The 23,130-nt window shown below is 41.6% G+C and overlaps 1 protein-coding gene across 1 annotated transcript in view; it reads right to left on the reverse strand.

Moving 5' to 3' along the window:
- Positions 1–7,777: 7,777 nt before the first annotated feature.
- The window catches only part of LOC126998790 (integrator complex subunit 4-like), a 95,793-nt gene continuing 80,440 nt past the window's right edge, over positions 7,778–23,130 (reverse strand). The window contains exons 10-11 of the mRNA XM_050860834.1: positions 17,660–17,793; positions 7,778–9,035 (exon numbers count right to left, since the gene is read on the reverse strand). Coding sequence (XP_050716791.1) covers positions 8,988–9,035; positions 17,660–17,793 — 182 coding nt within the window. The 3' untranslated portion in view covers positions 7,778–8,987. The remainder of the gene's footprint in view (positions 9,036–17,659; positions 17,794–23,130) is intronic.

Consider the following 23,130-nt stretch of genomic DNA (forward strand, 5'->3'; position numbering starts at 1 on the left):
TTGAATTTAAATAACTCGATGAAATCTCCATGGAGTCTCTTTCCAGAGAATGCAAGTTAAAGTGCTTTAGTCTTTCTCTGTATGGTAAAGTCCTGAGTCCTTGGATTACCTCATTTTTCTGTGTACTGCTTTGAGGGAATGCTGCCTGTACTAGGGGCACCACCAGTGACAAATAAAATTTAAGGATAACTCCTGAGCTCCGGTTGCCTATGCTTCAAAATAGTATTGATGATTACTGATGAATGAGTGGGAGATGTGGAAAACTTAATCCCATTCAGTATAGTGATGCCCATGTCAGCGTCATGGAGCCTCAGTACAATATACAGTGACACCCATGTCAGCATCATAAAGCCTATTATTATTATTACTGTTGTTACTACAGTAGATGCCCAATAACCTGCCGTCCCATGTATAAGTGTTACTGAAAAGGAGATATTGTCATCTGGAAGGTTGCATCCGGTTCAAATAAAATTTTGAGAACCTACTTTCCTCCTTCATAAAGGCACTAATACCATGGAACTACTTTTGGACAGGGTTGTTTGATTTAAATCAAGTTGATTTAAATCAAGATTTAAATCAAATTACTTTTTTTTAAATCATTGATTTAAATCAAAATATATATATTTTTTTTTTTAATGTTCTTGATTTAAATCTTGATCTTATTGCTGAGCAACAACATAGAATGAGAGAAATAAACAAAGAAAACACTATTTAACTTTGATATCAATATTTTCCCTGTCATCAATAAAATTTTTACCTGAGCTGGTTAGTTCATTATATATTTCTGTCAGCCATACATGGTCCGTCCAGTGTCCTAAAACAGAACAAGACACTGACCGTCTTTCTGACAGTATCTTGCTGAGGCAGAGTGTTGGTTTCAAAAGTATTTTACAACATAAACCACATGTTCTTTTATGTTGCCAATTTCCAAACCATGAGCCAATACATATAGAATGTGTGCAGTGCAGCCATGGGTTAGCAACTTCAGTTCATTTGCTTGTTGTAACTGTTATCTCATCTTGTTGACATCAGCTGCATTAGATGCTTAAATCTGTCCTCATATAGCAAATTTCTCATCCTTTAGATCTTTCTATTTTTTATGCCTCCATGGTCTAGTGGTTAGCATGCCTTGCTACGAACCCACGCCCTGGGTTCGAATCCCGACCTGGGCAGTCAGCCTGCCGCTCACCCAGCTGCTCATCCTCCCTTTCAGGCTGGTCAATAAATGGGTACCTGGAGAAACCTGGGGAAGGTAAACTGTGGTAACCCGGATGTCACGCTGACCCTGTCCTAGGGTGAATGGTTCTTCCCACCATGCAATGGGTCCAGGGCCAGTGCCACAGCCACTGTGGCCACACTCAGCTGTAGTATATGCCCCCATCTTTTTGGTTGGTACCAGTCAATTGGTAGCACAGGCAACTGTCCCCCCCCCCCACCTATATGTCCTACTATTCACCTCTAAGGATTTGGTCCTGGCCTTAGCCCATTCGTGGTCAACCACGTCACCTGACGTGTTAATGTTGTTACTCCCTCTGGTCAACCACGTCATATGACGTTTTATTATTATTTTTTTTACACGTGAATGAAATATCTTTAACGGTTTATAATTACGTTTACTGAAGTGTCAGGCATCTTTTCTCAAGTGATGACTTTATGCGCAGCAGTTTTATTGGTTCAGAGCATGCTGATACAGTATGGCACATAGATGTCGACTCGGCGCTCTCACTGATGAGCAAATTCAGCTTCATTTCAATGAAGAGGAGGGTGATACTGACAGTGAATCTACAATAGATGATAGTGATAAAGATGAAGATTATGTTTTTCAAAAAATTGAAGAAAGCCAATCAGCAAGTGGATCTGAATAATATCTAACAGACACAACAACAGCTGACTACTCCTCAAACATATGCTCTAGACCAGGCATCACCAAATGGCGGACCCCGGTCCGGATCCGGACCGAGCGATGGTTCTGTCCGGACCCGTGACCAATCTGCGGCCGGGTGACAGCGGGGAGGGAGGGTGTGGCCGGTGGCGGGGCGCCGTGCAACGCTGGCGGGTGTCAACAGGCCAGTGAGAGCGTGAACACTCTCAATTTCCTGCAGTAGGAAGGTCAAGCTAATATGCAGGGTGGCAGGTATGACCAAAGGGCGTGGTGGGTATCTGGGTGGCATGCACCTTTCACCATGGTGACGAGGTGGTGGACGGTGGCAGCCAGCAGGCGACACGCGGGCAGTGTATAGTGTGGGGGTGGGGGTGAGAGCGGGGGTGGAGAGCGTTCGAGCGTGCTGCCTTGACCTTGCGCTCTCAGTGCACCACAGCAGAGAGGAAGAGACAGATGAGAAAAATCTTTAGTCAATACTTTGTTTGCACATGTTTTTCCTAAAGAAGCCACTTTTTATTTATTGTTTTCTGAAGATGTTGACTTTTTTTTTTAACTTGAATAGTAGGCTTTCAATTTTTAGGCTGGGACATCTTCAAGAAAAAAAATAAAACTTTAATCAATGCTATGTTTGCACATATTCTTTTTCCTAAAAGAGCCACTTTTTATTCATTTTCTCCTGATGATGTTGACTGTTTTACTTGAAGTGTAGGCCTTTAATTCTTTAGGCTGGGACCTCATTAATTTGAGAGAAAAAAGGGTTTTTTGGCTCTGCTCGCAATTTATTTTATTCTGAGATTTCTGTTTTCTTTAATCTGAAATAAAGGCCTTAAATTTATTTGCCTGGGACTACTTTTATTTAGGGCAAAAGAGCTAGCTGTGCACTCTGTTAAACATTTCCTGCATTGAAAATAGACAATAAATACTGTTGAATCCATATGAAAATGTCGACATAGGGAACGGCTATAAGACACAAGCTGGACTTCCGTTCGGACCTTTTACTTGGGGGAAATTTTAAGAACTGGACCTCAGTGACTTTTAATTGAATACCCCTGCTCTAGACCATCACCTACTCAACTATCTTCTCCACCTCCTTCCACCTCTAGTTGTTTATATCCACCACGTGGTGGCAGAACGAAGATGGCATGATGTCGGAGTTCAACAAGCAAAGATGAAAGCAATACGTCTCGTCCAAGAGTGACTCACCCACCCGCCCGTGGTCTCACTCCAGCCAGACAGACGCCTTCCCACCGATCCTGTAGGTCACGTGTTATGCCACATTTCCTTTTTATGTTTCCTGTTCAGAATTACTAGCCTATTTTGAGACAAATTGTGTTCTTATTGCCTAGTCATACACTATCATGAGAATGTAGTGTTGTACAAAAGGAAACAATTGTTATGCCACATTTCCTTTTTATGTTTCCTGTTCATAATTACTATTTTGAGAATAGTTGCATTCTTATAGTGATACAATATCATAAGAATGTAGTGTTGTGCAAAAGAAAAACAATTGTTACAGGAAGAGTTGAAAATAATATCTCAGTGGTGAGATTACGTCTGGCAGCGCCGCGCCACAGGTGCCAGTTAAATGCCGGCGGAGCATTTAAAAAAGGTAAGAAGGAAATTTCCTTGTTATTTTCTTTATGTGGAGATATTTTTGGTAGGCCAAAAAATTTGTTTTCCATTTTTCGTGATCAGGGGGAGTACACACATTGTAACACAGGTAACCACAAATGGGTTAAAGAACAGCACACTCCCCAGGCTACCATCGTAGAAAGCTTCACACTTGGGTTTGGCTTTCAACTTGTACCATTCTAGTGAACTCTTTACCCTCATCCTCTGGCTCCAGTCTACCTTGCCCCTCTCCTGAACTTTGTCATTCACTCTACACTTCACTTCATTCTCCTCCCTCCCTAGCATCATCTCAGAGAAGTTGTAGTAAAGGAAATATTTGAAATATATACCCCTATTTTACAAAGAATCACTTCAAATACATACATGGATCATCCACAGCCTTTTCTGATACTTTCATTTGAACCTGCTACCATCCTTCTTCATGCATTCAGTAAGGACATGTCCAAAACATGACATGATCTGATTATACTGTTAAGAGACTACAGAGAATTGTGGTGTGGTGCTGGCCAGTGGCTGGCTGGCTGTGGCTGGTCAGTCATAGGACTGGCTCAAACAGCCAGCCAGGTTACTTATGGTAATAGAATATGATACAATAACTCTCCAAAATGTGTTTGAAACTAATGTAGAGAATACAGAGCTTTACATTCTTTTAATTATTTTCATTAATAAAAAAATTAAAAAAATTGATTGGAATAAAAAAATCTGATTTTTTTTTAAATAAAAAAAATCAACAACCCTGCTTTTGGGAGAGTTGTCTGTCACTTTTTAGAAAACAAAATAAATAATAGAAAGACGTCATTTACAGACAGGCCTGCAGAATTCCATTACCTTGCAGATGTCACTTAGAGCAACAAGTATCTACTACAACAGCATTAGATGCAGGAAACTATAGAGCAAATTTGGTTTATCTGAATAACAACTATTCACAAATTTGTCAACAAAATCACTTGTCATCTTTAAACCTGTCCAGTGCACAGCACAGTAATTTGAGACATAAATTGTTTTAGCAGTATCTGCCTACTGCTGCCATGTGTCCAAACCATTTCAGTATTTTACAGTCCTCCTTATGCTACCATGCCCCAAAACTATTTACAGTATTCCATAATTCTCTTTATCTAATAAATAATGCATTCTGCCAATAATTCAATGCAACAATATTTCACTCAGAAAGTACATTTTGCACCAGTATTTTTCCTTCTGCTTCCAAATACATTTGCCCTATTTCACAAAGGTAAAATATTTGTTTACACTTACCACTGAATTGTCCACTTCTTTTCCCTGGGGACATAACTTACTTCCATATCTTTCCACACAATTCCTTAACCTATTACTCCTGCCATTCAGTCAGGTCTTACCTTGCATATATATTCTCCATCCTGAACACTAGGCTCAACCCCATCAAAGTATGGATGCACAGCCAACAGTTGAGAAACCAGAGCCTGCACAAAAATGGGATGGTTCTGCCCTACATGACGCAAGCACCGGTGGATACTTCGGCGATCCTGTCACAGAAAATTAATTATATTCACAATAAAGTTGAGAGCCATACAGAAAGCTATGCTAAAATGAGATCTTGGGGTAGAGAAGAATATGAAATTATGATGTGTGGGTGTGGAGGAACTGATAAGTGTGAGTGGTAATCTAACCATGATGGGGTACTTCAACTGCAAAGAGGTGTATTGGGAGGAGTGGACATCAGGTAGGAGGGGTCATGGGGTAATATGTTGTTGAAAATGGCAATGGACAACACTCTGACACAATGGATCAAGGAAAACACAAGATTTAAAGGGTATGAGGAACCATCAAGGCAGGATCTAATGTTTACAAAGGTGCCCGAAATAGTAGAAAAAGTGTCGTACAAAAGTGCTCTAGGAAGAAGTGATCACATGGTTATTAAGTTTATGATGAATGATAGAAGTGAGGAGAGGAGAAAAACACAGGATTGGAAGATGAAAGGCAAACTTTGCACAAGTGAGAAAGCACTGAAAAAGCGGACTGGAGTGAGTTCTACGGAGCTAGAGGAGTGGAAGAGAAGAGGATGTCTTTACTCAAAATTAACAATTAACACATGCCAGAGATAAGGAAGAGAGATTAGAAATAAAATTTGGTTCAACAGATGTGAAATAGCAAAGGGGGAAAGAGATGTAGCATGGAGCAGGTGGAAAAGGAAAAGACAGGACCTTTGGGTGAAGTACAAACAAGCAAGAAATTAATACATTAGATTTAGAATACGAAGAGAGGAAAAGAGGAACAATGAAAGGAATGTAGTAGAAAATTGTAAAAAACAGCCAAAGTTATTTCATAGATATGTCAACAGCAAGCTGAAAAACAGAGAAGGAATAAGTACGTTAAATGTGGATGGTGAGGAGTACGAGGATGCGGCAGCACTGGTGGAAGTAATGAATGGTTATTTTCTGGCAGTGTTTTCAAGGGACAATGGCTATAATGGACATGAAGGAAAAGAAAAAAATATATACTACCTGAAATGAATATGAGTTACAGTACAAGTGTAATGCCCCGGGCTTTTATTTTCTCTTTTTCTATTTTCCTACACGTCCTCTGCGTGTATCGAAACACACGATAAATTAATCAAGACAAAGTGAAGGTATTCCCCGGCTGCCTGGGATTGAACCCACGACCAGCGTGACGGGAGAGCCACTCCTTACCGAGTCGGCCAAAGAGGTACCCCACTGGCTAAGTGTGTTATGGGAGGCTCGTTCATCAGGCCGTCGCCGCACTACACAAGAAGTGAGAGAAATAATGGAAGGTCTGGATGTGATAAAAGCATTGGGGTCAGGTGGTGTAATAACATGGGATGCTAGAGAATCAAGGGGTCATGGAAGGAAGATGAAAAAGGAAGCCAGTAGAAGAGACATTACGAAGAACAGCTTTCCACAAAGAGTAGTGGAGGCTTGGTAAGGTCTGGAAAAAGATGTGGTCAGCGCAAAGACGATTTATGGACTGAAAGTCAAGTTGGGTTATTGTACGTAGATACAGACAGGACAGTATGAGTGTAGCTCTACACCCATATACCACAACTTGGTAAATACACACACATACAGACACACATGTGGTGAAGGGTGACACAGGCAGGTGGAGTGGAAGGATGGTTGGTGGGAATCAGCTGACAGAGAGTGTGTTCAGGTTAAAATTACCAGTGGGAAAAAATTTGTTAAAACAAATTTTGGCATTTATTAAGTGAGGAAGGATGGTAAATGTATCATTGCATGAACATTCATAAAGCAAGGTTTGCCTGTACCATTAACCCCTTGACAGTGGTGGAACTATATATAGACGGTCTAAAATTCAGAAAAGTTGCTGCGTGACTATATTTAGACAGTTCTCAAAATAGAACTCCCTGTTTTTCCAAGCAGAAACTATATATATTCAGTAACGTTTGAATACTTTAGACCCTGAAAAATTATAAGAGACAACTTTTTGTGCACGTCATTATGAGAATCAGTCACATATACACTCAAAGCAATGTCTCGGTCTGCTCCCAGTTATGCAGTACTTTTCTGTCTACTCTTAACCTGATCATCATATTTCAATTTCATATTTGGAGTTTGTAGACACAATCATGTTCCGTTCATTGAGGAACATCCTGATGAAGAAATACAACACATTCTAGATCCAGGCCACAAGTCCTGGACACAACTTTATCTGTGGGTGTGAGTGACTCCATTTATCTTTTCAAAATGTAACTAAAACACAAGTATAAACCTTCAGTTTTGTATGGCAGAAATATAACAACACCTACAGATTGCAGTAGAATCTATATATAGACAACAGTTAAAACATCCATTATGCGACGTAACTGTATTTATGCTACGGTCCTAAGGTCGGCAGTGACTATACATAGACGATTCATTTTGGGGGAGCTACTCTTCAAGTACTGCCACCGTCTAAGAGTTAAGTAGCTTGCAGGTGAATCATAAGAGTAAGAAAAAATCTAAAGAATACTAGATTAAAAACAGATCATTTATCATCAGTATCATAACCTCTCATGAACTTACCTGAGGGTACCTTCGAAGGTTATCAAGGAGACTTGAAACACAAATCTTAACAGAGGAGATGGTGGAGAGCACAGTTGTCCCTAGAAAGGTGTGTAGAGACTCACGGATGTCCAGGGACATGTCTTTAAGAGCATGAAGGATCTCCTCTAGCTGATCAGCACGTAGAGTGACGTGGCCAGCTATTTGCTGCAGCACCTGAAAACAACACTCCATTTAATTGCATAACTTAATCAATTCTATCTCACTCAAGATTGAGTTTCAATTCATTCAATCAATCAATCAGCGGGGGAATATGGTGGGGGGCACAATGCCTTGCCCATCATACGACACTAGGGGTTTCTCCAGGCAAATTTCTATGCAGGCCCCCTTCCCCATCCTAAGTACCTCCTGGCTGGATCTATCAACTTGCTCAAGCCACAAACTTTTTGGGCAGCCCCTTGGGCTCCTCCACTCAGGGTCATCTTTTACAGATACAACCCGCTAAGCAGGGTTGACTTTTGGGTAGCATGCCACATGCCCATATAGCTGGAGTTGGATTGACAAACTATGCTAACTGCATGTCTCCCCCTCTCCCACAGCCCCACTGTACATGACTTTCTACTCTTGCTCATCCCTATACTGTCCAAATCCCTTATACAAAAGTTGACCAGCATCTTCATTCTTTAATCCCTTCTGCTTGTAAACTCTGGAACAACCTTCCTTTGTCTGTATTTCCTCCTGCCTACAACTTGAACTCTTTCAAAACAAGAGTATCAAGACACCTCTCCATGTAAAATTGACTTCTCTTTTGGCCTCTCGTTCTATTTTCTTTTGTTGGAGCATCATCAAGTGGGCTTTTTTTGTTGTTGTTTTTTGTTTATTGCCCTTGAGCTGCCTCCCTTGCTGTGTAAAAAAAAAATGCAGTTAACATATATCAAATCAGTCTCACGGAGCAGTCACCAGTTTGACACAAAGTCACTGCGACAATATCAGCAACATCTCAACCATACATCAGGCTCCCTTTCACCATACGTACTGGGAATGCGGTGGCCGAGTGGTCAGCGTGCAGGCGTGGTGAGCCCGTGGACCTAGATTCAAGTCCCTCCGAAACACACGTGTTTTTCAAACCATGCCAAGTGGTGGAAGATTACCCACATGCTGCCCAGATCTTAAATTAACCTTAACTTCAATGACTTTGATCAAGAGGAGCACTGGAGGTCAGCATGGGTCAAGCAAGAGTAATATCATGGCAGACACTATGAAATTCACCTGTGCCACTAACGGGCTGTGGTCACTAAAGAGACCCCTCAAGAAAGCCTACTGGTGCTACAGGCAGCACCTTAAAAGAAAAGAAAATGCGATAACCTGTGCAGCGTCTGAATTTCGGACACGCATCCTGGCAGCCGCCAGGCAACAGGGATAGAAAGCGCACGACCTACGTCAGTCTGTTTCAGAGGGTAGCTCTTCAGATAGGGCCTCTATTGGGGTAGTGTTGTGGTGTTGGGAGTGTGGCCAAATGAGACGGTCTGTGAAGAAATGGAGAGAATGGAGCTGTATGAGATGCAGTGGCACACCAAGTTTTGCACCTGATCAGGACCATTATAACTGGCACAAAATCCAAATCCATGAAACCATATGCAATAACCTTGTGGGAAATAAGCCAATCACGATCCCAGAGCTCCACTCCCTTGGCTCACAGGCCATTGAAACTGAGGGATTTGCTGCCCTTGGAGTCTGTAAGGCAGGACTCATCCTAGGCAGTAGTGGTAGTGGTGGATTCCTGCACATGGCTGTTGGGAATATTATTGGGTGGCTTGGGCTTGCACTGGCCAAGCTTGTTGATCTCAACATTGGTGCCACCACCAGCCGGAAAGGCCTTAGTGGGGAGGCTAGTGGTTGCCATGGTTGGGTGCAGTGTGGACACACAAGCAGCAGAGGCAGCAACAGTGGCTTGGCAGCATTCTCATCCCGCAACAGCAACATCCTCTTGAGTGTGTGGACGTAGCCGCTGACTGGCCCAAGACTTACGCTTTCCTTTGGCTCCGCAGCAGCAGCAGTGGCTGCTGCCAGGCCACCTGTAGGGAATGGAATCTTGGCAAATGGAAACAGCTGTGGTGGTGGCTGCCTGAGTGGATGTGAGACAGGACTGTCGTTGCACCAGGGCCATCATCTCTGGATTATAGTGCACCTTTTCCATGTCCTGTGGCAAAAGCATGGCTGTGCAGTGCTTGGCAGGGGAGGCAGAGGTGTTGGCTGCATCCTCCTGGGTTTTGAGGTCAAGTAGTTGTGTCTGTGTCTGCTGGGGGGACATGGCATGGCAACTATAGCAAGGCAAATTATGAGAAATTAAAAGCTGTTTTTGGTAGTAGAAACTGTATGGTGATGAAGCCACTTAAGTGTGTGTAAGAAACTAGAAGTATTACTATTTCTTAACCCTTTTATTGCTAAACGCTCGCAGCGAGCGTTAGGCGTATTTGCTGGTGGTGCTAAACGCTCGCTGCGAGCTCCACCCGCACTCAAATCTCCCGCGTATGAAAGTGTTCCAACACTATTTCTCACAACACAGGATTGCCAATTGAGTGGGTTCTTCACCAAATTTGGTGGAAAATCATATCAGCCCAGCACGGCAAATCTATGGATGAGTAACTGGTGGGTGTTCTTGCCTAATATAGCGGCATTTTTGCATAGCTTCACCTATCACCTGACTGATTCTTTGACCAAATAGTTGTAAATATTGCAATACTCCCTTGCCAGAATCTCAAGGAAAGATGTCTGCAGCTCCCTCAATATGGCTGATCATTGCGCACACACTGAGGTAGTTAACTCGCGCCCTCCCAAAAAAGGCACCCGCCCCCCATGGAAAAAATCCTAGCTACGCCACTGCCCCGGAGCTCACTTTTTTTCCTCCTTTACTCCCTTGTTATCTCAAAATACATACCTTGGAAAAAGGAAGAAAACAGGAAGAGAGAACGAGTCGTTTTAAAGCCACAGATGAAGCCTTATGGTTGGCTGAGCTCTGAAAACACGTTTGTGATTCGCTGGGAGTTCAATGATGTCATCGCCAACGCTCACCCAATCAGCGGCCTCACTGCCTTAAGGCGGTGTCACACTGGCCGTTTTCCTCTAACAGTTGTGGCTACTGGAAACGTCTATACGCCCATCCGGGAGCGAGTTGTCGGTTGTCCGTAAGCTGGTGTCACACTGGTCCTTTTTCTTCCCACCGCGTTGGCGGCAGCTCGTGCAACCAGCAACTTTTCCAGGTGTGCTTCACACACATAAGGGGAAATTAGAAGGGTGTGGGTTGGAGGGGCAGAAGGGAGAGTCAGATCATGTCATGACACACACACACAAAAAGGGAAATGAGTGGGGGGGAGGGAGGAAGGGGCAGAAGGGAGTCAGGTCATGCCTTGACCTGAGTCAGGTCATATCCTGACCAAAGCCCTGATCTGACTCTCCTTTCTGCCCCTCCCTTCCCACAAAATTCTCATTCCCCTTCTGTGTGTGTGTGTGTGTGTGTGTATTTACCTAGTTGTATTTACCTAGTTGTAATTTTACAGGGCCTGGGCTTACGCTCATGTGGTCCCGTCTCCGTATCTATAATTATCCAACTTTTCCTTGAAACTTTGCACACACTTTGCCGATACTATTTCTTCACTTAATCTGTTCCAAACCTCTATATTTCTTTGTGGGAAGCTATATTTCTTTATGTCTCTTGAGCATCTTCCCTTCCACAACTTTTTACTATGTCCTCTAGTATTCCTGCTGGAAGGTTCCTCTCTTAGTAGCAATTTCTCGTTATCCACTTCTTCCATTTTACTCAATAGCCTATATATTTGTATTAGGTCTCATCTTTCTCTTCTTTGTTCTAGTGTTGGTAAGTCCATTTCCTTTAGTCTCTCGTCATATGTCAGTCCCTTCAGTTCTGGAACCATTTTTGTTGCCATCCTCTGTATTCTTTCTAGTTTTTTTATGTGTTTCTTCATATGTGGAGACCACACTGTTTCTGCGTATTCTAGTTTAGGTCTGATCATAGTAGTAATTAATTTTTTCATAATTTCTTTGTCCATGTAGTGGAATGCTTTACCTATATTTCTCACCATGTTATATGTATCACCAAAGATCCGATTTATATGACTTTCTGGTTGCATATAATCTTGCATTATTACTCCCAGGTCTCACTCTTCATTTACTTTCTTTAATATTTCACCATCTCCCATTCTACATGTCCATTTTGGTCTTTCTACACTTTTTCCCATTTCCATAACATGACATTTCTTCACGTTGAATTTCATCTCCCATTTCTGACTCCATTTCCAAATCTTGTTTAGGTCTTCTTGCAGCTCCTTGCAGTCTTCACTGTTTCTTACATGTCTTTGCAGTTTAGCATCATCTGCTAACAGGCTCATGTAGCTGTTTATTCCCACTGGCATATCATTAATATAGACTAGGAAGAGTACTGGTGTTAAAACCGACCCCTGGGGCACTCCACTTTCCACCGTTCTCCATTCCGATCTAGTGTCCTTAACCACGGTTCTCATCTCTCTTCCTCTTAAATAGCTTTCCATCCAGCACTTCATTTTCCCTCTCAATCCTCTTTTAGTTTCTAGTTTCCACAGCAGTCTTGAATGTGGAACTTTGTCAAATGCCTTCATTAAGTCTAGGTAAATGCAATCCACCCATCCGTCTCTTTCCTGTAATTTGTCTGTCACTCTTGAGTAAAAGCTCAGCAAGTTTGTCACACACGAGCAGCCTTTCCTAAACCCATATTGATTGTTTGTGATTAGATTATGTTCTTCTAGAAATCTCATCCATTGTTCTTTTATTAATTTCTCACATATTTTACACACTACGCTGGTCAGAGACACCGGTCTGTAATTTAGGGGTTCTTCCTTTTTTCCAGTTTTGTATATAGGTACCACTTCTGCCCTCTTCCACTCGCCAGTTTTTATGGAACACCTAATGATGTCATATATCGGGCCGACTAACTCATTTCTGCACTCTTTAAGTATAAAACATGAAACTCCATCTGATCCTGCAGCCTTCCCTTCTTCCAATTCCCCCAATAGTTTTTTTTATCTCCTCTTTATCTATTTTGACCTCTTCCATATATACATCTAAAGCCGGTATTTCACGGGAACGATTATGCTCGGGACCCAGACCTTCGGGCGGTGACTTTCGCACAGCTGCTGTGCGAACATGACATGCACTAATCACACGAGGATGCTACGTTTGATGGGCATTGGGCAATCTTGGTCTTGACCTTGACTTTCAGGGACCGGATACCTACTTTCAAGTAAAAATAAATGTTGATTAATTTCTGTCAGTCATATTATGTTTTAGTATAGTTATTCGTACACCGAAAACAAAAATGCATTTACATTAAATTCACACCTCACCCTTCCTCCCTCCCTCCCTCACCTCACTAAGATGAATGAGATGAATTTGAGAGTTGCTCAGGTGATACAAATGCGGCTGGAGATTTAAATGTAATAGTTAGTTGAACTGTCTCCTTAGCTGTAAAAAAAAAAAAAAAATTTAAAGACAGAGAAAGCAGAAGGTGAATGAATGACAAGTGCTCATGAGTAGTATTGTGGAGCAACAACATTGGATTGCAAAAGACTTATCAGGACCTAACTTGGAATAAATACAATATATGCAAGGTCCCTCCCTACCTATAACTACTCAAAGTAGTATAAGTAGAGAGAGAGAGAGAGAGAGAGAAGAGAAGAGAAGAGAAGAGAAGAGAAGAGAAGAGGAAGGAGAGAAGAGAGGAGAGAAAGCGAGATCGAGCGAGAGCTATCTATAAACTACTATAAATAAACAATCTATGAAGCTACATATAAAAATTCAAAATAGTACAATAAAGTGGAGAGAGAGAGAGAGAGAGAGAGAGAGAGAGAGAGAGAGAGAGAGAGAGAGAGAGAGAGAGAGAGAGAGAGAGAGAGAGAGAGAGAGAGAGAGAGAGAGAGAGAGCGAGAGAGAGAGAGAGAGAGAGAGAGAGAGAGAGAGAGAGAGAGAGACAGAGAGAGAGAGAGAGAGAGAGAGAGAGAGAGAGAGAGAGAGAGAGAGAGAGAGAGAGAGAGAGAGAGAGAGAGAGAGAGAGAGAGAGAGAGAGAGAGAGAGAGAGAGAGAGAGAGAGAGAGAGAGAGAGAGAGAGAGAGAGAGAGAGAGAGAGAGAGAGAGAGAGAGAGAGAGAGAGAGAGAGAGAGAGAGAGAGAGAGAGAGAGAGAGAGAGAGAGAGAGAGAGAGAGAGAGAGAGAGAGAGAGAGAGAGAGAGAGAGAGAGAGAGAGAGAGAGAGAGAGAGAGAGAGAGAGAGAGAGAGAGAGAGAGAGAGAGAGAGAGAGAGGGGGGGGGGGGGGGCTTCCATGCGACACATCATGGCCACAAGTAAATGTACAATATTTTGGGCTGCCATAACTTCTTTATCATTATTAGGAGAGAAGTTTTATTACACCACCATATATACTACATGAATATACAGTTATTGAAAAGACACCATTCCCACCTCTTTTATATGTCTAAATTTTCCCCGTGCACAGCATCCAAAGAAATATATCGCCTCCCATACTCTAAGGGTTAATAAAAGGTGTGTGTCACTGAAATAGACCATGCAGATCTGAATGAATCAAAGGATCTATAGGAATAATTCTAACTGGTTATTGATTTGCCTATGTTTACAAATACTGACTCCCCCTCCACATAACCCACTCCATAACAATTGGGCAGATTGGCTAATGCTGCCATTTCTATGCAATCTGTTTGCTCCATTTCATAATGTTGCACAATGTTTGGTGGTTGTTTCATCAACCGAACGCAAGGCAGCTTCCACTGTTGTCAATGGAGAGACATACACTTGACTGAATAAGAGCAAGAATGGTGGGAGCATCAGCAAATCGCTGAAGGATGGTCAATGACCAAGCACCAAATCAGCTGCCATGTACCGCACAGACCAGCTGATTAAAATCCAGCGACACACCCACGTATTGTGTGAGTGATGGTGCATTTCAGGTGTAGCCTGAGGAGGGCACCTTTTAGCGTGTGAGTGATAGCAGTGAATCGCAAAAGCAGAAGGCATAGTAGCAGGGGCTTAGGTGTAGTATTCTTGTGGAAAATGATCCTCGTTGTTATTTGTCATATTTAGACAAAAAACAGGGAATCTGTATTACTTTTCCATTTTTCATAAGATAATACTACAGAGTGAAGTACAAGCTGCATCATTTACAATAAGGATTGCCTTCACTGGTTGAGTATGCCACTGTATGAATTTGTATCCCATAATTTTCTGCAATGACTCCATAACCTCACATCATAATTTCTATCTTCACTGGTGGGCATCCTAAAACTTTACATTCTAATTTTATTTATCAAGTATGAGCAGCTGATCTGATGACCCAAGACCATAAAGTCAATACAACATGCAGAATTGTGAATAACTTAAGGTAAGGAGGGGGTTAGAATTCTGAAGTCAAGGTCTCCCCTATCTCAAAATGTTTTTTACATATGGAACATATTTCATATTGCACAAAAATGGGTTACTCCCACCCTTTTTAACCCTTTGGCTGCGGTACTCGACTATAGTCGCCAGGAGTGATTGCGCCAGGTTGCGAAAGTCGACTATAGTCACCATCGGTATAAAAATGTTTACCATTTAGATTACTGATCCGTTTTCATCCAAAAGTACACACAGAAAACCACAGGTCAATAGCTATAACTGTCTGCCGACGGCATAGGGAACAGTAAACAAACAATGCTACAGCTGATCAGTGCCCACGTGTGTGATGAAGTTTTTCTATCACAACTTCCTTGTATTTCTGCTCATAACAGAGGTAAGTTTTATCAATTATATTATTGCATATGTGTCATAAACAATGCCTGATTGTTATATAAGCATATATGATGTAAACAAACGAAGATGTATTAGTGTGACCTTGAATAAAGACGTAGGGTTTTTAACTGGGCATTTAACTCAATGAAAAGGGCCATTTTACTAAAACAATATGTGCGCACACACAGATACTTATGTATAATGCATGTATACATGTCTAATTCTCTTTTTCACTCTCCCTCTCTCTCATTTTACAAAATCTAGGCTAGACAAGTCTCTTTTATATTACAAGTCTCTTTTATATTATTTATGGCCTAGGCTAGACTACTATACATTTCAGCGGCGGACAAACGCTGTTTTTCGCAAATATCTCCTAAACGATTCGTTGGATCAGTATGATATTTCAGTACACTACCTTTAACACCCGGACCTAATTTATGGCTGATATACCATATTGCAATGTGTGTTATGTGAGGAGTTTACTGACTGATATTAAGCCTAATCCAGTCATCATATCTAAGGTGTTATACAGAATCGGACAGTGTGGGGTACTGCCTAACCCTCCACCAACGCCTCAACAACCCCAGACCACTCCTTCCCTACCCCAATATCGCAGCATCCCCCTCCTCGTTTCCCTCTTCATCCCCCTACTCACACCATCCCCCTTCCCCAGCCCGAGGCTATGACTTAAGCAGAGGCAGGGTATAACTCATTGACTGCCGAGGCCCATCCAGCTGTTGTACAGTAATTATCAACGTGAAATACGCCTTGCCTCCATGGAATTGTACCATGCTCTTAGTTAATAATCATATCTATACATACACCTACATAACATTCTAATATATAATACAGTGATGGGAGAAATAGGGAGGGACATAAGAATGATGAGGGAGGCGAGGAGCTAGGGGGAGAAGAGGAAGGACAATGAGAGCGAGAAGGGGGAGAAGTAGTTGTGGTTAGGAATAGTTTGGGTGTTGGGGGGGGGCACACTTTCCTTCGAATGCGTCAACATGACTCGTCGGGTTTGTGTTATTTTCCACGAGTAAACTCCTCACATAACACATATAGTATCGTGGTATGTTAGCCATAAATTAGGTCCGGATGTTAACTGTAGTGTGCTGAAATGTCATACTGATCCAACGATTCGTTTAGGAGATATTTGCGAAAAACAGCGTTTGTCCGCCGCTGAAATGTATAGTAGGCTGATTATAACTGTTGTCTCTTTCTTGTATGCATGTTCCTTGGGCTAGACTAGGATGGTGATAACTATTGTCTCTTGCATATATGTACGATGTCCTTTTTAATTACACATATACATATATTTGTTTTCAAGATTACCATGGAGTAAGCAAGGAAGATGACTAAATTTCTGAAGACAGATGAAAAAATTCAAAGAACATTTGAAGAACTAAGAGCATCAGACAGTGAAAATGAAGATGAAATGTCTGAGGAAAAAACTGATGACTGGCTGGATGAGGCTGAGGATGACTTCACTGATAATAGTGTGGAGTTAGAAGAGGAGGATACTGCTGCTCCCTCCACCAAGATTCCTTCAAGTACGGAGCATGTAAACATGATTCGGCATACAGTGTTACTTCAGAGAGCCCCACTGAATTACAGAACATGATATATTTCACAGATAATCATGGAAGGGAAGGTATTGAAAATCTCTCACCCTATCAATGTTTATAAAACTGTTTCCTGAAGAAATTTTTGAGCTATATTTTTCTATATTTGGTACATTGTTGCAATTTATATGTCTGATGAATTGAATTTTATAGGATATAATTTCAGAATATTTTTTTTCATATAATAAATGCTGTGTGGTAAGAAATTTGTTTGATTTTCCGTCTTTCCTCCAAGGAAATTTTACATAAATGGTGCCAACTTTATATCAATAAAAAAAAGTTTTGCACTGAGTAAAGTGTCACAATATGGCAGGAACACCAATTTACAAGCCTTTTCTTTAGTCTAAGTCCCCAAACAATGAAAAGAATGAAGTATTTTACATTTTGGCATGATACATATATTTTATATTTTTTTTGCCAGTTTTGTAACAATTTTGGACTATTTTCAAAACTTTACACATTTTCTAAGAAAAATAAATGCCATTTATGAAAAAGGTAAGGTCTTTTCTCGATGTACAAATCATATAAAGCCAATTGGTTCACTTTCTTTTTTTGAGGGTATATGACGCAACCTTGAAAAAAAACAAAAATCCCCTACCACAGCCAAAGGGTTAAATCTAGAAGTTAAGATTAAAGTGATACCAACAATAATCATGCAATTTTAATATTTTTAAGAGTAATATCAAAATTCTGTACCTGTATGGCCTTCAGGCGAACTTCTTCAATCTCATCATTGAACATATCAACAAGGAAGTCCAATGACTGGTTGGCAAACTGTGCATTATTCAGGGCCAAGGAGCATATCGCATCAAGAGCTGCATTGCGAACCTCTGTAAAATGGAACAAAATATATACCACAAATAATTGAAAATATATAAAATAACATTTTTCCTTACACATATTGTAACACATAAAATACACATGATTCACTCTACTTTCCCGAGAAAGAATCCCAGTTTATGAAGTAGCATGGAGTTAATGTAAAGTACCACATTTCCTGGCATATAGGACACACCTCCATATGACACACCCTATTTTGCACAGCTTTATTTATTTATTTATTATTTTTTACTATGCTCGATTATAAATTTACTTAGTGGTTTTGTATGGAAAACATACGATTTGGTGCATGTAAATACAACATGTGCTGGAATCAAGTACAAAATCACTCTTTTCTTAGTTGTTGGCTGAGTAAAATACAGCACAGCAGCCCTAACACCATCTTCTTTGTACCCTCTCAGAGGATCAGTGACTATCCTGCCTGTCAGCTGAACTCAGGAGGCTGAGAGTGAACATAGTGAGGCTCTCTGAGATGAAGAGACCTGGCCAATGGAGAGATAAGTAGTAGGGGTTATATCTACTAAAGGTCAGGACAGAGCAATGGTGCCCATCTCAGAGGAGTAGCTGTAGCCACTTCCAGCCAACTGCAGTTCTCTGTTGTTAGTGTTACTCCAGCTGATGAGTGTATGATTGCTGGAGAGGTTCTGGCACACCTTAGGCTTCATATCTCTTATTGCAGAGTATGCCTCTAATGAAATGTGTGAATTCCAAGCTCAACTCTATGGCTGACCAGTGCCCCAGCATGACACTCTGTCTTGAGCACTTCAAGCCATCTACTGGCAAAGAGAGCTGGCTAAAAGTTAGTGTTAGTCCCCAGGCTCTGGTACCAGAAACATAAGCACTCCTTTCCTTCTGAACTTTGCAAAGTTCAGAAGGCTGAGGATTGCTGGTTCCTAGTTCCTAGTTATAATTAAATAAATGATGCAAATCAATTGATCAATCAGTGGGGGCATACGCCGGGGAGGCGCGCCGCCTCGCCCACCCTACAACGCCAAGCCTGGGGGTCCCTCCGGGCGAGTCTCCATGCAGGCCCCCTTCCCAACCTGAGTACCTCCCGGCAGGATCTATCGACTTGCTCCAGCCACGAACTCTGTGGGCGTCCCTTTGGCCTCCTCCACTCAGGATTGTCTCTTACAGAGACAACCCGATGAGCAGAATCAGCTTCAGGGTAACGTGCCACGTTCCTGTATAGCCGGAGTTGGCATTGACGGACTATGCAGGTAATATATGTCGAATCAGTCTCACAAAGTAGTCGCCGGTTTGCCACAAAGTCATTCCAGCGATATCCCATGATTCTGCGTAGACACTTATTACCAAAGGCATCAATCCGCCTCTCCAAGTCTCCATGTAGTGTCCATATCTCACAACCATAGAGTAAGACAGGGAGCACAAGGGACTTGAAGATCCGGATCTTTGTCCTTCTGCACAGGTACCGACAACGCCATATACTCGTGTTGAGCGAGTCCATAACACCGTGGGCCAGACCAATCCGTCATAAGACTTCCTGGCCAGACTCACCGTTGTTATGAACTACGCTACCAAGACACATGAAACTTTTTGAGATCTCAACGTCCTCACCATACGCATGAACAGATTGTACTGTGTCATCCAGCAAGCCTCCAAACACCTGTACCTTGGTCTTGGCCCAGGAGACCTGAAGGGAACCACAGTCCAAAAATCTTTTTATCAAGTCTATGATAACTGTAGATCTCCCGGTGTTGTTTTCCTTTTTTTCTTCTTTTTCTTCTTCTTTTGACCTGTAATGCATGGCAGCGATGGTGAAAAGTAATAGTGAAAATAGCAAAGGGCATAGAAAAGCAAAATCAGGGAAAGAAAAGGACAGAAAAACACCTAAGTTCAGGGTGAAGTGTATAAGTGTGCACTGTTAAGTAACTATAAAGGCCGCTTTCACAGTCACTTTGTTTGTTTTGATCGTTACCAATGGCGGCGACTGCCGCTTATTATTTCACGCGAAGCTGGCCGATGGGGTAGTGGCGGCTGCAGACGAAGCAAGAAATGTTGAGAGTAAGTGGTAAGTGCGGGGCTAGGCTAACCCCGCAGCCGCCACTACCCGATCGACCAGTTTCACGTGGAAATACTATAGCGGCGATCGCCGCCATTGGTAACGATCAAAACAAACAAAATGACTGTGAAAGCGGCCTTAAGTCCATGTTGTAAAGTATAAGAGTGTGGAGAAGGAGGACCTAAGAAGCGATACAAAACGTTACAGGTAAAAAAAAAAAAAGGTCCACTACACTGGCCAGTGTTGCGAGAAATATCTCACCGCTGAAATTAGTCATTCTGCTGTCCACCACGCATGCGAGCTGTGGGAATACACAGCATTAAAAGTATTAATTTGCCTGGTTTTGTTCTAGTCTGTCCGCTTGTGATCTTTGTGAGCGGTGAGGGAAATAAGGAAACAGTAACCAAGTTGAACCTCTCTGCGAGCTATTTTGCGGCAGCGGCAGCAGTTTACATTCAACAGGCGTTGAAAAGTCGATCATGATATTAGTGATTTCATGATTTTTAACAGAAAGAGTTAGCAGATTATTTCATAACACACAAAAAACTACCAGAAAAATATAGGTTTGTCCAACTGTCCCACGGCCGGTGACCGCGAGCAACTGCCCTTACTTTAGCAGATAACACCACGTGGATCACAAGCGTGTATTCATAACTGCCAGCCAGTTGTAAGGCAGCCGCCTTCAACTGGGGCTTCAAAACGATATGTTCTTACTTCCCATTTTCTGCCTATTAACAAGGTACGTATTTTGAGATAACAAGGGAGTAAAGTATTTTGAGATAACAAGGGAGTAAAGTAAAAAAAAATTGTGATAATTAAGGAAGTAAAGTCGGACAAAGTCATTATTTTCCACGGGTCGGAACCAATAAGCGCTTTTACATGGGTTTCAATACCTCAAGTTTCGCGATCCTTGAGTTTCACGCCATACCTTCGAAATGAAGCAAGCGCGAAACTCAAGAGGGTACTGTAGTTGTAATTTTACAGGGCCTGGGCTTACGCTCGTGTGGTCCCGTCTCCATATCTATAATTATCCAACTTTTCCTTGAAGCTCTGCACACTCTTCGCCGATACTATTTCTTCACTTAGTCTGTTCCAAACCTCTATATTTCTTTGTGGGAAGCTATATTTCTTTATGTCTCTTGAGCATCTTCCCTTCCTCAACTTTTTACTATGTCCTCTAGTATTCCTGCTGGAAGGTTCCTCTCTTAGTAGCAATTTCTCGTTATCCACTTCTTCCATTTTACTCAATAGCCTATATATTTGTATTAGGTCTCCTCTTTCTCTTCTTTGTTCTAGTGTTGGTAAGTCCATTTCCTTTAGTCTCTCTTCATATGTCAGTCCCTCCAGTTCTGGAACCATTTTTGTTGCCATCCTCTGTATTCTTTCTAGTTTTTTTAAGTGTTTCTTCATATGTGGAGACAACACTGTTTCTGCGTATTCTAGTTTAGGTCTGATCATAGTAGTAATTAATTTTTTCATCATTTCTTTGTCCATGTAGTGGAATGCTACACCTATACTTCTCACCATGTTATATTTATCACCGAAGATCCGATTTATGTGACTTTCTGGTTGCATATAATCTTGCATTATTACTCCCAGGTCTCTCTCTTCATTTACTTTCTTTAATATTTCACCATCTCCCATTTTATATGTCCATTTTGGTCTTTCTACACATTTTCCCATTTCCATAACATGACATTTCTTCATGTTGAATTTCCAAATCTTGTTTAGGTCTTCTTGCAGCTCCTTGCAGTCTTCACTGTTTCTTATATGTCTTTGCAGTTTAGCATCATCTGCGAACAGGCTCATGTAGCTGTTTATTCCCTCTGGCATATCATTAATATAGACTAGGAAGAGTACTGGTGTTAAAACCGACCCCTGGGGCACTCCACTTTCCACCGTTCTCCATTCCGATCTAGTGTCCTTAACCACAGTTCTCATCTCTCTTCCTCTTAAGTAGCTTTCCATCCAGCACTTCATTTTCCCTCTCAATTTAGGGGTTCTTCCTTTTTTCCAGTTTTGTATATAGGTACCACTTCTGCCCTCTTCCACTCCCTAGGCACTGTGCCAGTTTTTGTTGAGCACCTAATGATGTCATATATCGGGCCAACTAACTCATTTCTGCACTCTTTAAGTATAAAACCTGAAACTCCATCCGGTCCCACGGCTTTCCTTCTTCCAATTCCCCCAATAGTTTTTTTATCTCTTCTTTATCTATTTTGACCTCTTCCATATATACATCTGAGTTGTTTTCTTGTGGTTCATTAAATACTGATTCTTTGGTAAACACTTGTTGAAATTTTTTGTTAAATAATTACGCCATGCCGTTGGGATCCTCGATCTCTACATTCTCTTCAGTCAGTCTTTCAATTGTTTCTCTTGATTTAATTTTTCCATTTATAAATCTATAAAATAGTTTAGGTTGTTCTTTACACTTTTCCACAATATCCTTTTCGTATTGTTTCTCTTCTTCCTTTCTCACTTTCACGTACTCATTTCTCGCTGCCTTAAAGTCTTCTTTGTTTCTTTGATTTTTGTTTTTTTCAATCTTGACCACGCTTTGTCACTCTTTTCTTTTGCCTTTGCACATCTTGCATTAAACCAGTCCTTTTTAGCCCTCTCCCTCGGTCTGTATTTTGGTACAAACTTCATAACACCTGTGTTGTACGCCTTCATGAAAATATACTTTCCTTGAACTTCACTTGTACTCATTAACTCTTTCCAATCCATTTCACCAAAAATCTTCTTGAGGTTTTCCACCCCTGCTTTCCTATACTTTAATCTATCGCTTCTATAAGTCTCGTCTTGTTCCCTTCCTCCCTCCTCCATTTCCATCTCTATGAGCACGTGATCACTTTTTCCCAGGGGGCAATCATACCTCAATTCATCCTTCACGTGAATTTTTCTTTTCAACACCAAATCCAGTCTTGCCGGTTCATCGTCTCTTCTATATCTAGTTCTTTCCTTCACCCTTTGTATCATCAAATTTTCCATCATTAAATTTAAGAATCTATTCCCCCATGCCACATCACTACCATTGCTCTCAAACCTCTCCCAGTCAACCTCTTTACAATTGAAATCGCCAACTAGTATTACTCCTTTGTTTGCCTTAAGTAATCTCCTCAAACTCTGTGTGGTGTCATCAATCATGGGTAGAGAAAGGGTGTGAGTGGGAGAGAAAGAGATTAAAAGAGAGAGGTAGGGAGTGTCAGGTAAAGGTGAGGAAAGAGGGGGAGAGAAAGGGTGTGAGTGGAAGGGAAAGAGATTAAAAGAGAGGTAGGGAGGGTCAGGTAAAGGTGAGGAA

Source organism: Eriocheir sinensis, chromosome 2, assembly GCF_024679095.1.
Source record: "Eriocheir sinensis breed Jianghai 21 chromosome 2, ASM2467909v1, whole genome shotgun sequence".
NCBI classification, from domain to species: Eukaryota; Metazoa; Arthropoda; class Malacostraca; order Decapoda; family Varunidae; genus Eriocheir; species Eriocheir sinensis.